General features: G+C 40.8%; 1 protein-coding gene across 1 annotated transcript in view; it reads left to right on the forward strand.

Annotated features, from left to right (window-relative positions):
• Positions 1 to 1373: 1373 nt before the first annotated feature.
• Positions 1374 to 20000, forward strand: part of LOC139397371 (glycine receptor subunit alphaZ1-like) — a gene marked incomplete at its 5' end in the record, with an annotated part of 56246 nt that continues 37619 nt past the window's right edge. Inside the window, 3 exons of the mRNA XM_071144129.1 lie at positions 1374 to 1498; positions 10124 to 10150; positions 10714 to 10752. Coding sequence (XP_071000230.1) covers positions 1374 to 1498; positions 10124 to 10150; positions 10714 to 10752 — 191 coding nt within the window. The remainder of the gene's footprint in view (positions 1499 to 10123; positions 10151 to 10713; positions 10753 to 20000) is intronic.

The raw sequence follows: 20000 nt of genomic DNA on the forward strand, positions 1-20000 counted from the left end.
AGCTAAGGATCCAATGTGGCTAGAAGCTAAGGATCCAATGTGGCTAGAAGCTAAGGATCCAATGTGGCTAAGTCGTGCTCCCTGGTGAAGTGTTTTGGAGTATTTTATTTAGACAGGAGTAATTATATCATTTTGGCTCAACATCAATTTAATTTAGGGCAATCCGTCATTCTAATAATGCACTATGTACCCGCCAACTTTCCTTTCCAATTGGTAAAAGGCTGAAACCAGATATCTGTATGTAATCCCAGAGAAACAGCGCCAGTCTATATGTATCCCATGTATCTGATGCTGTCTGGTCAGAAATAGTATGACATGACGCACTTTTTCATTCCAGACGGCGTCAGATACATTGTCTACACATACCGAGACAGATAGGGGGCGCTGTTTTACTCGTTCTGGCGCTTTAACTGGGATTGATTTGTCTTTCTGTCGGCGCTCGTCTCCGTCAAATAAATAATCAGTATTTCAGTATTTTATTTGGAAGGGAAAGGAGGTAAGTAAGGGTGGACCAGGCCCCCTGGCCGGGCCCTGGACTGCTTGCATGAGACATTAAAGGGAATGTCACCCTGGTCATTATCTGTCATCCCTTATTATCCACTAGATGGTTCATTCTGGATATGCAGGATATGCAAATTCTCCGAACAAATGGAGAAGTAATTAACATATTTTCTGTTTTCAGCTTTCTTTTTGGAGCTATAAATTGGTATGTTTGTGGTATTTTCAAAAACGTTGATTGTTTTATTATCCTGTCATCACAGGAAATGGATTGTGAGTTTACAGGTATCTGTGGTTATGTAAAATCTTGCTTTTATTCTGTGTAGGAAATGTTCATATTATTTTGTTGATGGATATTTAAAAACAAGAACATAAAACAATGCATGTAGATAAGACATTTAGAAAATATCCAATAAACATGATGTATGTTCTGTGTTTATATGAAATCAAATGTTATTGGTCACCTGCACATATTTAGCAGATAATATTACGGGTGTAGCGAAATGCTTGTGTTGTAGGCTACGATGTGAAGGAGTCAAATATCAACAACTTAATGGACAATCAATATTATTGATTTCATTGATTTCATTTCACTAAAAGTTCTGTATTCATTTGGAAGACAAGTAACATAGTTCATACCTCATATTGAGGCACATTATATAACAAATGGACAAGGGAAGGGAACCCGTAATGGTAGCATCCCTCAACAGAAAATACTTGTTGGATGGGATTACTCTCAGAATGATGCTATGTATGACAACAACTCACCATTTTAAATCTCAGTTGTGCACCCATATCTCTCTCTCTCTCTCTCGCTCTCTTTTTTTATTTTCTCTCTTCTCTCTCTTTTTTTATTTTCTCTCTTCTCTCTCTAGCTTGGCAGCCTCTAAAGAAGCCGCGGCTCGAAAAGCCGCCTCCCCAATGCCTCCCTCTGAGTTCCTGGACAAACTCATGGGCAAAGTTTCGGGTTACGATGCAAGAATCAGACCTAATTTCAAAGGTAGGAGTAGCCACCGAGACACAGAGGGATAAAACAGGAATGTAGCCAAGCACAACCAGAAATAACATATTCCAGTCAGGATCGTAAAGAGAGGATGGTGTAGTTAAACATTGAAATCTATATAATATGAATATATACATTACACCTTCATTTTACTATTGATTTGGGCTTTAGCAAATCATTCTGATTAAAATGTGTTGGTTCTTTGAATACATTTTTCAAGTGAGGTCATTTTCACACATTAAACACACTTATTAACCTTTTAAATTTTCTTTTTTTTTTAACAAATTTTAACACTTTTTGCACCTTAAACAAACACTTCACACTTTTCAACCTTAAAATATTGAATTTAAGCTGTTACGATATTCACAAATCCTCAATATATTTACAGGATGTGGCTACAATGAAGTTGTTTAAGGCTGGCTACATTCCTGTACAAAAACGTCACCACCGTCTCAATGTCCTGAATGTCTGTTTTGGTGGTAAAGGCAGTGTGTTGCTAAACATGTTTTCCATAACGTTAAAAGTGACCTTTCCCTATATGGAAGCCCCCATAAAGATACATGTCAGAGGTTTCCTTATTGAACTATGATCAGCAATACAGCCGCGTTATGATGACTCAGTCCAAACCATGTTGTTCAATGGTAGAGCAGCGTTGTGGCAACACACCAAATTTATGTTGGAGCGTTTGAAAGAAGTCTTCGTCATTTTGATGAGAGTTCCTTTATTTTATTTTCTGCTCTAATATTAATACTACAATTTTTATCAGTACATCCTTATCTGAGGTGGTATAATAATTCACATATGGTAAATATATATATATATATATATATATATATATAAATATGGTATAAATATATATATATATATATTGGAATATTACCCCCACAATTCCGTAATTGTGGGGGTCTATAATAATAAGACAAAAATATGAATCCAATGTTCTGCATGAGAAACCACTCCCACAAACAACCAGTTTCCATACCATACACTGAGATTGTTTCTGGAGACATTTGAGGGAATTTGATTCTGATTATCTATCTATCATACATGCTTTGATACTTTGAAAATATTTCACGTTAACTAACTACAATGGGACTGCTACTCTGGGTCCGTGTTTAACATGATGTTTTGGCCCCAGAATTGCTGTGCTTTTTACAGGTATGTTACATGTGATTTCCACGAGTATGATATCTCAGTATATGCAGTACTGAATCCAGGAGTGTTTGCTGTGACTAAGCATGAATTATTCAGCCTGCTAGAGTTGCAAAACCACATCTGCTCATACAGTTAGACTACATAACGTCTCTAACACAATACTCACTTCGCTCACGATGTTCACTGCAACAACAACAACAACAACAACAACAACAACAACAACAAAAACGCTTTTTCTTTGCTTTATTAAACTGTTTGATGTTCAGAGGCTTTGTTGTTTTTTAAGCCGACGTCTCAATTCACAGTGATAACATCACGACAGATCGTATGCTGTGCTGGTCTTGTCTGGCACCTGTAGAGTTCTGCTCTCAGCTAAACCTACTATATATCACAGTTACTTTGATATATGAAACTAGAGTGTTGTGTTGTGATCCACTGCTGTAATAGAACCCTCCATCACCGTTATAGTACAATGCCCAGAGAAAGTGTTCACGACAGGATCCGCTCAGCCTCCGCGGGCTTGTCAAGAGCACTAATACAAGAAGCACAATAGCAGTTTTCGTGCTAGTGAGTCTAAATAGGGTCGGATATGAAAGCTAACAGTGTTCTAATTTTTATTTACTAGCCCAACGCTCTAACCACTAGGCTACCCTGCCGCCCCTAATGTAACATGTCTTTGCATATCAAGGAAAATACATGACTTTATGTAATGTATAATGTTAATTATATGACTAGTGTGTGGCGAGAGGCCTATTGTCATGGGATGGAACAATGTGAGATAGATTCAGAGGTTAGTCATGGCTGTCAGGTCAACGCTGTATTGTAGTGTGAGTGGTAGACTCACTCATTCAAGTAGTCCTTCTCCCATCCCTGCCAGCCAAACACATGAATCCCATTCATGAAATAAACAGGCCGGCAGGTCATTTCTTAATAATGAACGTCTGTACAAAGACTAAGAAACGTCTTCATCGGAGAATGATGGTTGTTTATAAGATATACAGTAAACACAGTGGAACTTTAGAACTGCTAATATATTATATACAATTAGAATGGTAAAGATATCCTTTATACCATTAGAATGGTAAAGATACCCTTTATATAATTAGAATGGTAAAGATATCCTTTATATAATTAGAATGGTAAAAATACCCTTTATACAATTAGAATGGTAAAGATATCCTTTATACAATTAGAATGGTAAAGATATCCTTTATACAATTAGAATTGTAAAGATATCCTTTATACAATTAGAATGGTAAAGATATCCTTTATACAATTGGAATGGTAAAGATATCCTTTATATAATTAGAATGGTAAAGATATCCTTTATACAATTAGAATGGTAAAGATATCCTTTATATAATTAGAATGGTAAATCAAATCAAATCAAATTTATTTATATAGCCCTTCGTACATCAGCTGATATCTCAAAGTGCTGTACAGAAACCCAGCCTAAAACCCCAAACAGCAAGCAATGCAGGTGTAGAAGCACGGTGGCTAGGAAAAACTCCCTAGAAAGGCCAAAACCTAGGAAGAAACCTAGAGAGGAACCAGGCTATGTGGGGTGGCCAGTCCTCTTCTGGCTGTGCCGGGTGGAGATTATAACAGAACATGGTCAAGATGTTCAGACGTTCATAAATGACCAGCATGGTCGAATAATAATAAGGCAGAACAGTTGAAACTGGAGCAGCAGCACGGCCAGGTGGACTGGGGACAGCAAGGAGTCATCATGTCAGGTATTCCTGGGGCATGGTCCTAGTGCTCAGGTCCTCCGAGAGAGAGAAAGAAAGAGAGAATTAGAGAGAGCATATGTGGGATGGCCAGTCCTCTTCTGGCTGTGCCGGGTGGAGATTATAACAGAACATGGCCAAGATGTTCAAATGTTCATAAATGACCAGCATGGTCGAATAATAATAAGGCAGAACAGTTGAAAGAAACTGGAGCAGCAGCACGGCCAGGTGGACTGGTGACAGCAAGGAGACAGCAAGGAGTCATCATGTCAGGTAGTCCTGGGGCATGGTCCTAGGGCTCAGGTCCTCCGAGAGAGAGAAAGAGAGAAGATATCCTTTATACAATTAGAATGGTAAAGATATCCTTTATACAATTAGAATGGTAAAGATATCCTTTATACAATTAGAATGGTAAAGATATCCTTTATACAATTAGAATGGTAAAGATATCCTTTATACAATTAGAATGGTAAAGATATCCTTTATACAATTAGAATGGTAAAGATATCCTTTATATAATTAGAATGGTAAAATACCCTTTATACAATTAGAATGGTAAAGATATCCTTTATATAATTAGAACTTCAAAAATAGTGTTTATAGAATTGTAGAACTGCAAAGGCATTCTTTAGAACATTAGAACGTTAGAAGGCATTCTTTGGAACATTAGAATGTTAGAACGTTAGACGGCATTCTTTGGAGCATTAGAATGTTAGAACATTAGAAGGCATTCTTTAGAACATTGGAACGTTAGAAGGCATTCTTTATAACCTTACAATGTTGGAACATTAGAAGACATTCTTTAGAACAATAGAACGTTAGAACTGCTAAGGCTTTCTTTAGAATGTTAGAACGTTAGAACTTTAGAAGGCATTCTTTAGAACATTATAATGTTATAAGGCATTCTTTAGAATGTTAGAACGTTAGAAGGAATTCTTTAGAACATTAGGATGTTAGAACGTTAGAAGGCCTTCTTTAGAACTTTAGAATGTTAGAAGGCATTCTTTAGAACATTGGAATGTTAGAACATTGGAAGGCATTCTTTAGAACATTAGAATGTTAGAAGGTTTAAAGGCATTCTTTAGAACAGAATGTTAGATGGCATTCTTTAGAACATTAGAATGTTAGAACGTTAGAAGGCATTCTTTAGAACATTAGAATGTTAGAACGTTAGAAGGCATTCTTTAGAACATTAGAATGTTTGAAGGCATTCTTTAGAACATTAGAATGTTAGAACGTAAGAAGGCATTCTTTGGAACATTAGAATGTAGAACTGCTGAGGCATTCTTTAGAACATTAGAATGTTAAAAGGCATTCTTTAGAACATTAGAATGTTAGAACGTTAGAAGGCATTCTTTAGAATGTTTGAACTGCTAAGGCATCCTTTAGAATATTAGAATGTTTGAACTGCTGAGTCATTCTTTAGATCATTAGAATGTTAGAACGTTAGAACTGCTAAGGCATTCTCTGTAGGGCTAACAAAGGAGCACACCTCCTCAATCTACCACCATCCCTGCTAATGTGGTGGCACAGCAACAGTGAAAAACAGGGAGAGAATAGCAGAGAATTGCCTGAAGCTTCGAATGTGCCGGCATGAGAGGAAATTACACTGATCATGACTGGGACTCACTATGGGGAAGCCTTCTAATTGATTTAGCAGGTTCTCTATTGGAATGGAAAAAAATAAATATCCTACTGACACATTTGGGATCTCCCCTGTATGGTCTACGAGTTTCTTTTTAACATTTAATTCATTCCACTTGAACGTTCATTCTCCAGCAACGACTATGAAGGTTAAGGTAGTCTTGACTGATTATTTACCCTGCTAGCTTTCCCCTCGCACCTCTGATGAGCTATAGGCAGGGTGACTGGTGTAATCTAGGGCTCCACTCTGCCTGCACTGCAGTGATGAACAGTGGTGGGGGGTACAGCTGTGACTTCAGTCTCCTCTTCAACCTTGTCCCTCCTCATCAGTCACAGTGAGGGGCAGCTTGGCCGACAACCATGAGGCTGTGCAGATTCCACCAAAATACACATCACCACCCCACCCTGTCAGTCAGTCAGTCATCACCCCACCCTGGGTTGTTACTGCTGCTTCTGATGCCTGTCAGACAGTCATACAGCCAGCCAGTCAGCCAGCCAGTCAGACAGACAGACAGACAGACAGACAGACAGACAGACAGACAGTCAGTCAGTCAGCAAGTCAGACAGCCAGTCTGTCAGACAGCCAGACAGTCAGACAGCCAGTCAGTCAGCCAGCCAGTCAGACAGTCAGACAGCCAGTCAGTCAGACAGCCAGTCAGTCAGCCAGTCAGACTGTCAGTCGGTCAGACAGCCAGACAGCCAGTCAGTCAGACAGACAGACAGCCAGTCAGTCAGTCAGTCAGTCAGCCAGACAGTCAGACAGTCAGACAGTCAGACAGCCAGACAGGCAGTCAGTCAGACTGTCAGTCGGTCAGACAGCCAGACAGCCAGTCAGTCAGACAGCCAGTCAGTCAGTCAGCCAGACAGTCAGACAGTCAGACAGTCAGACAGCGTCAGACAGCCAGTCAGTCAGACAGCCAGTCAGACAGCCAGTCAGTCAGACAGTCAGTCAGACAGCCAGTCAGTCACTTAGTCAGTCAGACAGCCAGTCAGTCACTTAGTCACTTAGTCACTCAGTCACTCTGCTCTCTCCTCTTACTCTCACATCCTTTTTAAAGCCTGCCGTGTCACATCACAGTGATGATCAGTGTAACCAAACGCTTTCACAATGAACTAGCTGTGTCACTTTGCTTCTGAATTAGTTTTGCGAGACAAGTCAACATCTGTAAATATACAGTCCTTGCTGCCATATATTTACTGTTTATGGCTTCTGTCTTATGTTTCCCTTTCACCTGTTATGTATCTCTTTCCCTCTCCCTCTCTCTCCCTCTCCCTCTCCCTCTTACTCCCTCTCTCTTTCTCTCTCTCTCTCCCTCTCTCTCCCTCTCCCTCTTCCTCTCCCTCTCTCTCCCTCCCTCTCCCTCTCCCTCTTCCTCTTCCTCTCCCTCTCCCTCTCTTTCCCTCTCTTTCTCTGTTCTACCTCTTTTTCTTCTCCTTCTCTTTTTGTTTCAACCTACCTGACTGGGGAGATGAAATATTATTAGCTGGTGGGGCTTGACGTTCATTTCGTGTTATCAGCACTTGTTTAATGGGTAACTAATAGGATTAATGGAATACCCTAATGAGAGAGGGGGGAGGGGGCAGTGTTCAGATGCTGCTGTGTTCATATACACATGGCAACAGGGAACCAACTGGACTGATCTGCTGACTACTTCAGGAATATTAAAGGAATGCTAAACAGAGTTAATATAACACACACACACACACACACACACACCAATCACTAACTACATTACTTTTAGACATTGAAACTTCAGTCTGCCTTCTTAAAACAATTTAATTATTTTTGTTATTCTACTATGTTTGATGAATGAGGATACATTCAGCTACTCCGGATGCTCGACTCTTGGATCTAGACATTTGGACTGACGTACCGTATAACAGAAGTATTGATCATGTTTCAAAGTCTAGGGAGAGGCAAAATTGCAAGGACACAGCAGACTGAATGGATGATGTAGCAGTCATAGGACAGGATAGGACAGGATAGGACATGACAGGATAAGACAGGATAGGATAGGACAGGATGGGACAGGACAGGATAAGACAGGACAGGATAGGACAGGATAAGACAGGACAGGATAAGACAGGACAGGATAAGACAGGACAGGATAGGACAGGACAGGATAGGACAGGATAGGACAGGACAGGATAAGACAGGACAGGATAGGACAGGATAAGACAGGACAGGATAGGAGAGGATAAGACAGGACAGGATAAGACAGGATAGGACAGGATAGGACAGGACAGGATAAGACAGGACAGGACGCCATTCACACCAAGATGGTTGTAGTATCCAACCATCCGTTACTGTAATACTTAGTACAAATCTGTTCCTAGTATACATCTACTGTACATGTAAACATAGGATAAATACCTTTTAAAAGAAATAAACAGTAGCCTTATTCTATTTATTTTAATGAGATAATATCAAGGTCATGTATTTATTAAAGCCCTATTATTGGGAGTTTGCCCTTGATGTTGTTATTCAGCATGATATCAAACATTAACACTCTTTAATTTAATGAATGGCATGTGAGAATGGTTGGATTGTTGAATCGGATGCTGCTTCTCTCCGTCTGGTCACTGAAGCTTCTCTAATACTACTGTGAGGAGGAGAGGAGACGGTGTCATAACGGCTACTGTCACTTCCTGTCATTTGGGTCATTTCATTTCTGATACTGGGAAGTGGGAAAACGGCGACCACACTTGAGTGTGACATTAAAGTTGCCATATAATTTGTTTACTCTGACAAGATAATTCAAGTCCCCCCCCCCCACACCCCACCCCCCCCAAAGCGACTGTTTTTATGTTTCATGCTAGACGGTTTTAACTGTCGCCTTTCGAGATTTGTCCTTTTGTGAAACGGTGCGTGAGTGAGACGCTACCAGGCCCAGATGGACTCATTCTAAAAACGCAATTGTACATTCTTATAGCCGATTATTCACTGTTCTTTACATTTTGCACAAAGCCTTTTCTTTCCTTCACCTCTTTGAGAATTGATTTTACACACTGCTAGTTATTTGCCAGTATGAGATTGCAAGCTTTGAATAAAGAAAACAGTCAAAGCTCTGGTTTAATGTTTGGATCAGGTTTTCAGATCTCAAAGAGAGGATAAACTCAGGCTTAGGTTGACACCGAGGGATTGCCTTTGCATGCAGAGTGTAAAACAACAAAAACAACAGGAATAATATTCCTCACTAGATCCAGACAGATTATAGAGTTCCAATCACCTGTCTACAACAGTTCATGGTCATGCAGAATACTTTCCATCTATCTTAAAGAACGATTTCCTTTTCTCCTGACGTTGATAGATTACAATATCCCCCACAAAGACTTCAGCTCTGTGTAGTCGCCATCTCTCTTCAATGGCACTTGTCACATATAGAAAAGTAGGCAGGCTGCATGTCGCCTGGTTTACAAATTCAATGCGCCTCCGGAGCAAAAAATAGCACATTTATCAACACACAATCTTTGTTGAGAAAATACATTTACTATGTGCCTAAGAAGAATAATTCACCTGTGTCGACAGGCGATAGTAATTAGGAACGGACCGGCAGTGTTTCAACATGAGCAGCAAATGTCGTCTGGGAAGGAGCAACCTTTCTGTTGATCTAATCAAGATCTTCTGAAAATGTACTGTATGTTTGTGTTAATGTATGTGTTATGTACAGTACCTTATCATTAACAGCCTTTGGATGTAAAAGGTGAGATGGAACAGGTTGAAATATTAAGGTTATTATCAGGTATTTTTGGTGTTATCTTTTGCATGCCATATTTATTTTACACACTTACCAAATAAGTGCAATCAATAATGGGACTAATTCTTCTATCTTTAATTGTAATTAAGTGGTTTGTTGTGCTGCATTGGTGAAGCGCCAGCCAGGTTTGAAATGATGCATGGCCAGCTTCAGTCATGGCAATTCATAAAAAAAAGGTCATTTCTGTAACGACTGGAAAAGGCCCAGGTAAAACAATGAATTGATCACGTCTGTGTGTGAGCCTTTGTGTTTTATATCACTGTTCTATATCACTTCGTCCACTAAGTACACTTCCTGTTCCTGTTCTCTTGTGTTGCACCAATTTTGCTGCTCAGTTGCAGGGGTCCCCTCGAGTGGAAGAGGTAAAAATATAATTTTTTTAGATTAACAAAATCTAAAAAAATAAGATTTTTATATCCCATTTATTAGAAAATTAGTTTGAATCACTTACCAGTTGCTTGATAAGAAAATGTAAGCATTTAAGCATTTAATGCCAAATGATGCAAGCAGATCTAAGCGAAGCCAGTTTGACATGTAGTCTATGCATCTTTCCTTTGTCTGATGTTTTTCATCTTAGTGCATTTTGCTAACCTCACCTTCTGCCTCCCGTGAAGAACTATGCCTTGCACCCCTGCTCTACCCCTCCTCTCATCTCTGCATCGCCTCCTCTCCTGCCCGACCCGCTATGACGTTCTCCAACACAAACTCGTGCATCCCTCCTTCCTGCTATTGCCTTCAGTATTTTGGCCACCACAATTTTTCCTTCCTTTCCCTGCCGCACACTTACCTGTATAAGTTCTGAAGTGTTGGCAAGTTGTGATACTAGATGTGTTTTTTTATTGTTGTTTTCCGCATTGTTTTTCTCAATGTGAGTACTTGCTGTTAGAATATGATGTGTTTTAATCATGATCTTTTTTGTTATTAGACCCACAAGGCCCCAAAACAGAAGCTTCTCACAAGAAAGGTACTTTCTTTTCATTCATCACGGAATAAAGTATGCAAGTCACGCTCTCTCTCAACGCCACTCAGGCAATCTTCATGTTTATAGCCATTAAAACAATGTTTTTTTTTTTAAAGAAACCAAGCACGTTTAAAGGTGTAATCTTGAAGGGGATGCATGTGTTTACTGTTAATGCATAATGTTGTGAGGGGTACCAGTCTGCTGATAGTATATCAACAGATTTGTCTTTAAAGCGATTTTTGTAGAACAGCTGGCAATTAAGAAGTTGGCTCAAAACATTAGTCCAATGTCAGCAATATTTCAAACTGTTTTGTTTGTAATTTATGTTGACGTGGTCTCTTCTGTCTTTTTGCTAATTGTTGTTCTGGATGGTAAAGTGTGAATACTACATAATTTTTTACTCTGGGTAAAAACAAGCTTTTTACTGTTGGTAAGCTTTGCTGTCAACGTTTTATGATACATCACAGGAGGTTGGTGGCACCTTAATTAGGGAGGACGGTCTCGTCGGAATGGCTGGAGCGGAATCAGTGGAATGGTATCGAATACATCAAGCGCGTGGTTTCCATGGTTTCCAGGTGTTTGATGCCATTCCATTTGTTCTGTTCCAGCCATTATTACGAGCCGTCCTCCCCTCAGCAGCCCCCACTGTGATACATGTTTATTATATTCTGATGTAGAGAGGAGTGGAGATATCCTGTTGGGATGATTGTAATGTAGAGAGGAGTGGAGATATTATCCTGTTGGGATGATTATAATGTAGAGAGGAGTGGAGATATCCTGTTGGGATGATTGTAATGTAGAGAGGAGTGAAGATATCCTGTTGGGATGATTATAATGTAGAGAGGAGTGGAGATATCCTGTTGGGATGATTATAATGTAGAGAGGAGTGGAGATATCCTGTTGGGATGATTGTAATGTAGAGAGGAGTGGAGATATCCTGTTGGGATGATTGTAATGTAGAGAGGAGTGGAGATATCCTGTTGGGATGATTATAATGTAGAGAGGAGTGGAGATATTATCCTGTTGGGATGATTGTAATGTAGAGAGGAGATGAGATATTATCCTGTTGGGATAATTGTAATGTAGAGAGGAGTGGAGATATCCTGTTGGGATGATTGTAATGTAGAGAGGAGTGGAGATATCCTGTTGGGATGATTATAATGTAGAGAGGAGTGGAGATATCCTGTTGGGATGATTATAATGTAGAGAGGAGTGGAGATATCCTGTTGGGATGATTGCAATGTAGAGAGGAGTGGAGATATCCTGTTGGGATGATTGTAATGTAGAGAGGAGTGGAGATATCCTGTTGGGATGATTATAATGTAGAGAGGAGTGGAGATATTATCCTGTTGGGATAATTGTAATGTAGAGAGGAGTGGAGATATCCTGTTGGGATGATTATAATGTAGAGAGGAGTGGAGATATCCTGTTGGGATGATTATAATGTAGAGAGGAGTGGAGATATCCTGTTGGGATGATTATAATGTAGAGAGGAGTGGAGATATCCTGTTGGGATGATTATAATGTAGAGAGGAGTGGAGATATCCTGTTGGGATGATTATAATGTAGAGAGGAGTGGAGATATTATCCTGTTGGGATGATTATAATGTAGAGAGGAGTGGAGATATCCTGTTGGGATGATTGTAATGTAGAGAGGAGTGGAGATATCCTGTTGGGATGATTGTAATGTAGAGAGGAGTGGAGATATCCTGTTGGGATGATTATAATGTAGAGAGGAGTGGAGATATCCTGTTGGGATGATTATAATGGAGAGAGGAGTGGAGATATCCTGTTGGGATGATTATAATGTAGAGAGGAGTGGAGATATCCTGTTGGGATGATTATAATGTAGAGAGGAGTGGAGATATCCTGTTGGGATGATTGCAATGTAGAGAGGAGTGGAGATATCCTGTTGGGATGATTGTAATGTAGAGAGGAGTGGAGATATCCTGTTGGGATTATTATAATGTAGAGAGGAGTGGAGATATTATCCTGTTGGGATGATTGTAATGTAGAGAGGAGTGGAGATATCCTGTTGGGATGATTATAATGTAGAGAGGAGTGGAGATATCCTGTTGGGATGATTATAATGTAGAGAGGAGTGGAGATATCCTGTTGGGATGATTATAATGTAGAGAGGAGTGGAGATATCCTGTTGGGATGATTATAATGTAGAGAGGAGTGGAGATATCCTGTTGGGATGATTATAATGTAGAGAGGAGTGGAGATATCCTGTTGGGATGATTATAATGTAGAGAGGAGTGGAGATATTATCCTGTTGGGATGATTATAATGTAGAGAGGAGTGGAGATATCCTGTTGGGATGATTATAATGTAGGGAGGAGTGGATATATCCTGTTGGGATGATTATAATGTAGAGAGGAGTGGAGATATCCTGTTGGGATGATTATAATGTAGAGAGGAGTGGAGATATCCTGTTGGGATGATTATAATGTAGAGAGGAGTGGAGATATCCTGTTGGGATGATTATAATGTAGAGAGGAGTGGAGATATCCTGTTGGGATGATTATAATGTAGAGAGGAGTGGATATATCCTGTTGGGATGATTATAATGTAGAGAGGAGTGGAGATATTATCCTGTTGGGATGATTATAATGTAGAGAGGAGTGGAGATATTATCCTGTTGGGATGATTATAATGTAGAGAGGAGTGGAGATATCCTGTTGGGATGATTGTAATGTAGAGAGGAGTGGAGATATCCTGTTGGGATGATTGTAATGTAGAGAGGAGTGGAGATATCCTGTTGGGATGATTGTAATGTAGAGAGGAGTGAAGATATCCTGTTGGGATGATTATAATGTAGAGAGGAGTGGAGATATCCTGTTGGGATGATTATAATGTAGAGAGGAGTGGAGATATCCTGTTGGGATGATTATAATGTAGAGAGGAGTGGAGATATCCTGTTGGGATGATTATAATGTAGAGAGGAGTGGAGATATCCTGTTGGGATGATTATAATGTAGAGAGGAGTGGAGATATTATCCTGTTGGGATGATTATAATGGAGAGAGGAGTGGAGATATCCTGTTGGGATGATTATAATGTAGAGAGGAGTGGAGATATCCTGTTGGGATGATTATAATGTAGAGAGGAGTGGAGATATCCTGTTGTAATGATTATAATGTAGAGAGGAGTGGAGATATCCTGTTGGGATGATTATAAATGAAAGATAGATGGTGCTACAGATCACTCCATTCATTTACAGACTAAAATACCTCAATGGTTACTTGGCCTGTTTTCCTCTTAACAAGAGATTACCTGCTATACATGACAGGGAATATTAGTTACCTGACTGCTTTTTGGCTGAAACATGGCATCTGTATTGTAATTAGAATGAATCAGAGAGATTGTTGCTGGGGTTGAAAAGGAACAATAATGGAATGCATTAATTTCCTTTTTTTTTAATTGAAATTAATCTCTCTATATATTTAAAAGTGACTGTATTTAAATTCTTCTGTTTTCAAACATAATCATATTTGTTTATGCAACTTGCTAAATGAGATGATTGTATGAATATGGTAAATTGTAAAAGAGATGTATCCATTATTCATTCTTGTGTGTGTGTGTGTGTGAGAGAGAGAGAGAGAGAGAGAGAGAGAGAGAGAGAGAGAGAGAGAGAGAGAGAGAGAGAGAGAGAGAGAGAGAGAGAGAGAGAGAGAGAGAGAGAGAGAGAGAGAGAGAGAGAGAGAGAGAGAGAGAGAGAGAGAGATTATATTATATTCAGTGCCGTACTTAAAGTAGTATTTAACAGAGCGGGACTAGGATGACTGGGACCAGATTTCAGCCATTAATTTCAGCTGATCTCCTCTCCTCTCCTGCTATAGACACCGACTAAGGTAAATGTGATTTTATCCATACCTAGCTATGGATTTAATATACTGTTTACACATTTCTAAATTCTGTACTTGACCTTGAACATATTTTCTTGTCACAATTGCAACCAACACACTTTTATATATATATATATTGGTTAACACCAAACCCGCTCTAGTGTTTACTAAGCCTAAATAAAGTGTTATCACCTTACTTGTAATTTACAGATTCAAGCTGAGCTGCCCTGTTTCACCAAATCACATCACATGGTCAGTTTAGAATGCCCTGTTTCACCAAATCACATCACATGGTCAGTTTAGAATGCCCTGTTTCACCAAATCACATCACATGGTCAGTTTAGAATGCCCTGTTTCACCAAATCACATCACATGGTCAGTTTAGAAGGCCCTGTTTCACCAAATCACATCACATGGTCAGTTTAGAATGCCCTGTTTCACCAAATCACATCACATGGTCAGTTTTGAAGGCCCTGTTTCACCAAATCACATCACATGGTAATTGTAGATCCCATTAGTAGATAGGTACTCTGCTAGATGGTGGCTATTAGGTTAAAAGAAACCTATGGTCGATGTCCGCGCCTGTACACACCTACTCATTCAAGGGTTTTTCTTATTTTTTAAAACTATTTTCTACATTGTAGAATAATAGTGAAGACATCAAAACGAATAAATAACACATATGGAATCATGTAGCAACCCAAAAAGTGTTAAAAAAATATAAATAGATTTTATATTTGAGATTCTTCAAAGTAGCCACCCTTTGCCTTGATGACAGCTTTGCACACCCTTGGCATTCTCTCAACAGCTTCATGTGGTAGTCACCTGGAATGCATTTCATTAAACAGGGGAGCCTTGTTAAAAGTTCATTTGTGGAATTTCTTTCCTTCTTAATGCGTTTGAGCCAATCAGTTGTGTTGTGACAAGGTAAGGGTGGTATACAGAAGATAGCCCTATTTGTTAAAAGACTAAGTCCAAGAACAGCTCAAATAAGCAAAGAGAAAAGTCCATCATTAGTTTTAGACATGAAGGTCATTCAACTTTGATATTTTCTTCAAGTGCAGTCGCAAAAAACCATCAAGCGCAATGATGAAACTGGCTCTCATGAGGGCTGTCATAGGAAAGGAAGACTCAGAGTTACCTCTGCTGCAGAGTTACCAGCCTCAAAAATTGCAGCCCAAATAAATGCTTCACAGAGTTCAAGTAACAGACACGTCTCAACATCAACTGTTCAGAGGAGACTGTGTGAATCAGGCCTTCATGGTCGAATTGCTGCAAAGAAATAACTACTAAAGGAAACCAATAAGAAGAGACTTGCTTGGGCCAAGAAACACAAGCAATGGACATTAGACCGTGGAAATCTGTCCTTTGGACAGATGAGTCCAAATTTGAGATTTTTGGTTCCAACTGTCATGTCTTTGTGCGACGCAGAGTAGGTGAACGGATGCTCTCCGCATGTGTGGTGCCCAGCGTGAAGCATGGAGGAGGAGGTGTGATGGTGTGGGGGTGCTTTGCTGGTGACAATGTCCGTGATTTATTTACAATTCAAGGCACACTTAACCAGCATGGCTACCACAGCATTCGGCAGCAATATGCCATCCCATCTGGTTTGCGCATTTGTTTTTCATCAATCTCCCAACACACCTCCACGCTGTGTAAGGGCTATTTGACCAAGAAGGAGAGTGATGGAGTGCTGCATCAGATGACCTGGCCTCCACAATCACCTGACCTCAACCCAATTGAGATGGTTTGGGATGAGTTGGACCGCAGAGGGAAGGAAAAGCAGCCAACAAGTTCTAAGCATATATGGGAACTCCTTCAAGGCTGTTGGAAAAGCATTCCAGGTGAAGCTGGTTGAGAGAATGCCAAGAGGGGTTGGCTACTTTGAAGAATCTCAAATATAAAATATATTTTGATTTGTTTAACACTTTTTTTGGTTACTACATTACTACATGTGTAATTTGATGTCTTCACTATTATTTTACAATCTATAGAAAAAAATATATATATATACAGTATATATATAAACCCTTGAATGAGTAGGTGTGTCCAAACTTTTGACCGGTACTGTATGTGAAAGTAATTGAGATATTTGAAATAGTATTTGAACCCAGGTCTGGTAGGTATAGCCTACAGTTAATTGCTTCTGTTTGACATGGAAATTATTAGAAATAGAAAACAGATTGATACTGTTGCATGGAGGGCACTGGTCCCTGTCTGGTTAGTATGTGACGTCACCAGTATTAAAATCCATTATTTTACAATTTTGTAATTTAAAAAAAAACTTTTATTTAACTAGACAGGTCAGTTAAGAACTAATTCTTATTTACATTGACAGCCAAACCCGGACGACGCCCTATAGGGCTCCCAATCATGGCCGGATGTGATACCGCCTGGATTCAAACCAGGGACTGTAGTGACGCCTCTTGCACTGGGATGCAGTGCCTTTAGACCGCTGCGACACTCGGGAACCCCTAACCTGTTCAATATCACCAATCCACTAGTCTAATATTAGCTGGAATGATTGACCGACCACATCTTCATTTGATTTGCCCTCTCAACAGAGTGCTTCCTGTACTCAGTCGATTGCTTCAGCCGATGACTGATACAGTGGTGCTCAGTATCATGGTACCCCTAACCTCCCCCTCTTGTTTTCACTCTCAAGATGATTAAAACACCAAGCAAAGAGCGAACATCACAACGTCTGCTAAAATCATTGACTGGTCCATTTTATGCCTTCCGTCACACTCCCTACCAGCTCCATGCGGTATACCTCTCCCTTGGCATGCATCCCAAATGGCACCCTATTCCCTATATAGTGCACTTCTTCTGACCAGAGTCGTATGAGCCTTTTGATGGGTCAAAAGTATTGCACTATATAGAGAATAGGGTGCCATTTGGAAGGTAGCCCATCCCTCTCTCTCTCTCTCTCTCTCTCTCTCTCTCTCTCTCCCTCTCTCCCTCTCAGTCTCTCTCTCTCTCCGTCTCATTCTCTCTCTCTCTTTGTCTCTCTTTGTCTCTCTCCCTCTCAGTCTCTCTCTCTTTCCATCTCATTCATTCTCTCTCTTTGTTTCTCTCTCTTTGTCTCTCTATCTTTGTCTCTCTTTCTCACTCTCTCTCTCTCTCTTTGTCTCTTTTTTTCTCTCTCTCTGTCTCTCTGTAATCCACTGGAATAATGCCCTCGTCAACTGTTCTGCGTTCGGTATCCCGAGCCACGGCCCGGATATTGATTAATGTCTTTCTGTAGTCACACTCCTCTAAGGCTGTCATGTCCTCCCATCTGTCACAGCTAACCCAGGGCCCAGGAAAAGGCTCATTTAGTCGCCTGCCATTACTTATAGACATGTGACATAGCAAACTCAGAGTAGCTAGGCTCTTAGTTGTACTGGCCGTCAGATCTAGCCATCAAGAGCTTTCAGCGACACTGCCAAATGGCCTCCTATTCCCTGTAAAGTGCACTGCTTTTGACCAGGGTCCACACGAGTTGGGTTAAACGTGGAAGACACATTTCAGTTGAATATATTCAGTTGTACAATTGACTAGCCATCCCCCCTTTTCCCTTTCCCCTTTCACATAGGGCTCTCGTAAGGCTCTCGTAGGACTCTCGTAAGGCTCTCGTAGGGCTCTCGTAAAAAGTAGTGCACTATATAGGTGCCCTGTCCTTTATGTAGTGCTCTACATGAGGAATAGGGTGCCATTTTAAATGCAGCTTCAGGGCCTACATCGATCCAGCTAGCTAGCTGCCCACTGAATTTGAATACATTTCACTTAAATAATGAGACATTGAGAGGAACCCTGCTGTCATGGAACCTGTCAAGGATGTCCTATAATGGCATTTCATTTCTCATAAAAGCCTGCTCCTGAAATGCCAGCCAGCTCAGAAAAAGTTTATCCTTATAAGTGCACGCTGTTAAAGCAGTGAATGTGATGCATGGTGGGGGAATGTATAGGTGAAGATTGGAAGTTGGAAGAACCATTTGTCATGTTGCATAGTCCAATTAAAATGTGACAGAAATATTATTTTTTACTGCATATAGCTGTTGTTTGGTACGTTACAGCCTTATTCTAAAATGGATTAAATATAAAAATGTCCCCATCAATCTACACACAATACCCCATAATGACAAAGCAACATTTATTAAAAATAAAAAATTGAAATATCACATTTACATAAGTATTCAGACCCTTTACTCTGTACATTGTTGAATTACCTTTGGCAGCGATTACAGACTCGAGTCTTCTTGGTAGCAGTTTATCCCATTCTTCTCTGCAGATCCTCTCAGGTTCTGTCAGGTAGGATGGGGAGCTGCACAGCTATTTTCAGGTCTCTCTAAAGATTTTTGATCGGGTTTTGATCGGTCCGGGCTCTGGCTGGGCCACTCAAGGACATTTAGAGACTTGTCCCGAAGCCACTCGTGCGTTGTCTTGGCGTGTGCTTAGGGTCGTTGTCCTGTTGGCAGGTGAACTATTAGAGAGATCTGGTCCCCCCCCCCCCCTAAAGTTGTGGACTTCTGGCCGCAAACCTGAACCTATAAGGGAGGGTCCGGGTGGGCATCTACCCTCGGTGGCGGCTCCAGTTCTGGACGCAGCCCCCCCCCTCTTTACACTGATCCCTCCGCCTTTGTAGAACCGGACCGTGGATCATCGTCGGAGGCTCTGGACTGGGAACCGTCGCTGGAGACTGGGGATCATCGCTGGAGGTTCTGGACTGTGGATCGTCGTTGGAGGTTCCGGACTGTGGACCGTTGTTGGATGTTCCAGACTGTGGACTGTCGCTGGAGGTTTCGGACTTGAAACTGTCGCCGGAAGCTATGGACTGGAAACTGTCGCCGGAAGCTCTGGACTGGGAACTGTCGCCGGAAGCTCTGGACTGGGTACTGTCGCTGGTAGCTCTGGACTGGGTACTGTCGCCGGAAGCTCTGGACTGGGTACTGTCGCTGGAAGCTCTGGACTAAAACCAGTCTATGAATGCGAACTGGAGACACCGTGCACATCACTGCGTAACACGGTGTCTGACCAGTCACACGCTCCCCACGGTAAGCACGAGGAGTTGGCTCAGGTCTCCAACCAGACTCAGCCAATCTCCCCGTGTGCCCCCCCCCAAAAAAAATGTTTGGGGGTTGCCTCTCGTGTCTCATTTGTCGCCATTCCGCTTTCGCTGCCTCGATTTCTTCCTTTGGACGGCGATACTCCCCTGCCTGCATCCAGGGTCCTGCTCCATCCAGAATCTCTTCCCATGTCCATTCCTCTTGAACTTGCTGCTTAGTCCTTTGTTGGTGGGATCTTCTGTCACGTTCGTTGTAAAGATGAGACCAAGGCTCAGCGTGAGTAGAGTTCCACATGTTTTTAATAAAACTGAAACTCAGCAAAACAAAACAAACAAAACAAACAAGCACAAACG

Source organism: Oncorhynchus clarkii, unplaced genomic scaffold (genome assembly GCF_045791955.1).
Source record: "Oncorhynchus clarkii lewisi isolate Uvic-CL-2024 unplaced genomic scaffold, UVic_Ocla_1.0 unplaced_contig_8430_pilon_pilon, whole genome shotgun sequence".
NCBI classification, from domain to species: Eukaryota; Metazoa; Chordata; class Actinopteri; order Salmoniformes; family Salmonidae; genus Oncorhynchus; species Oncorhynchus clarkii.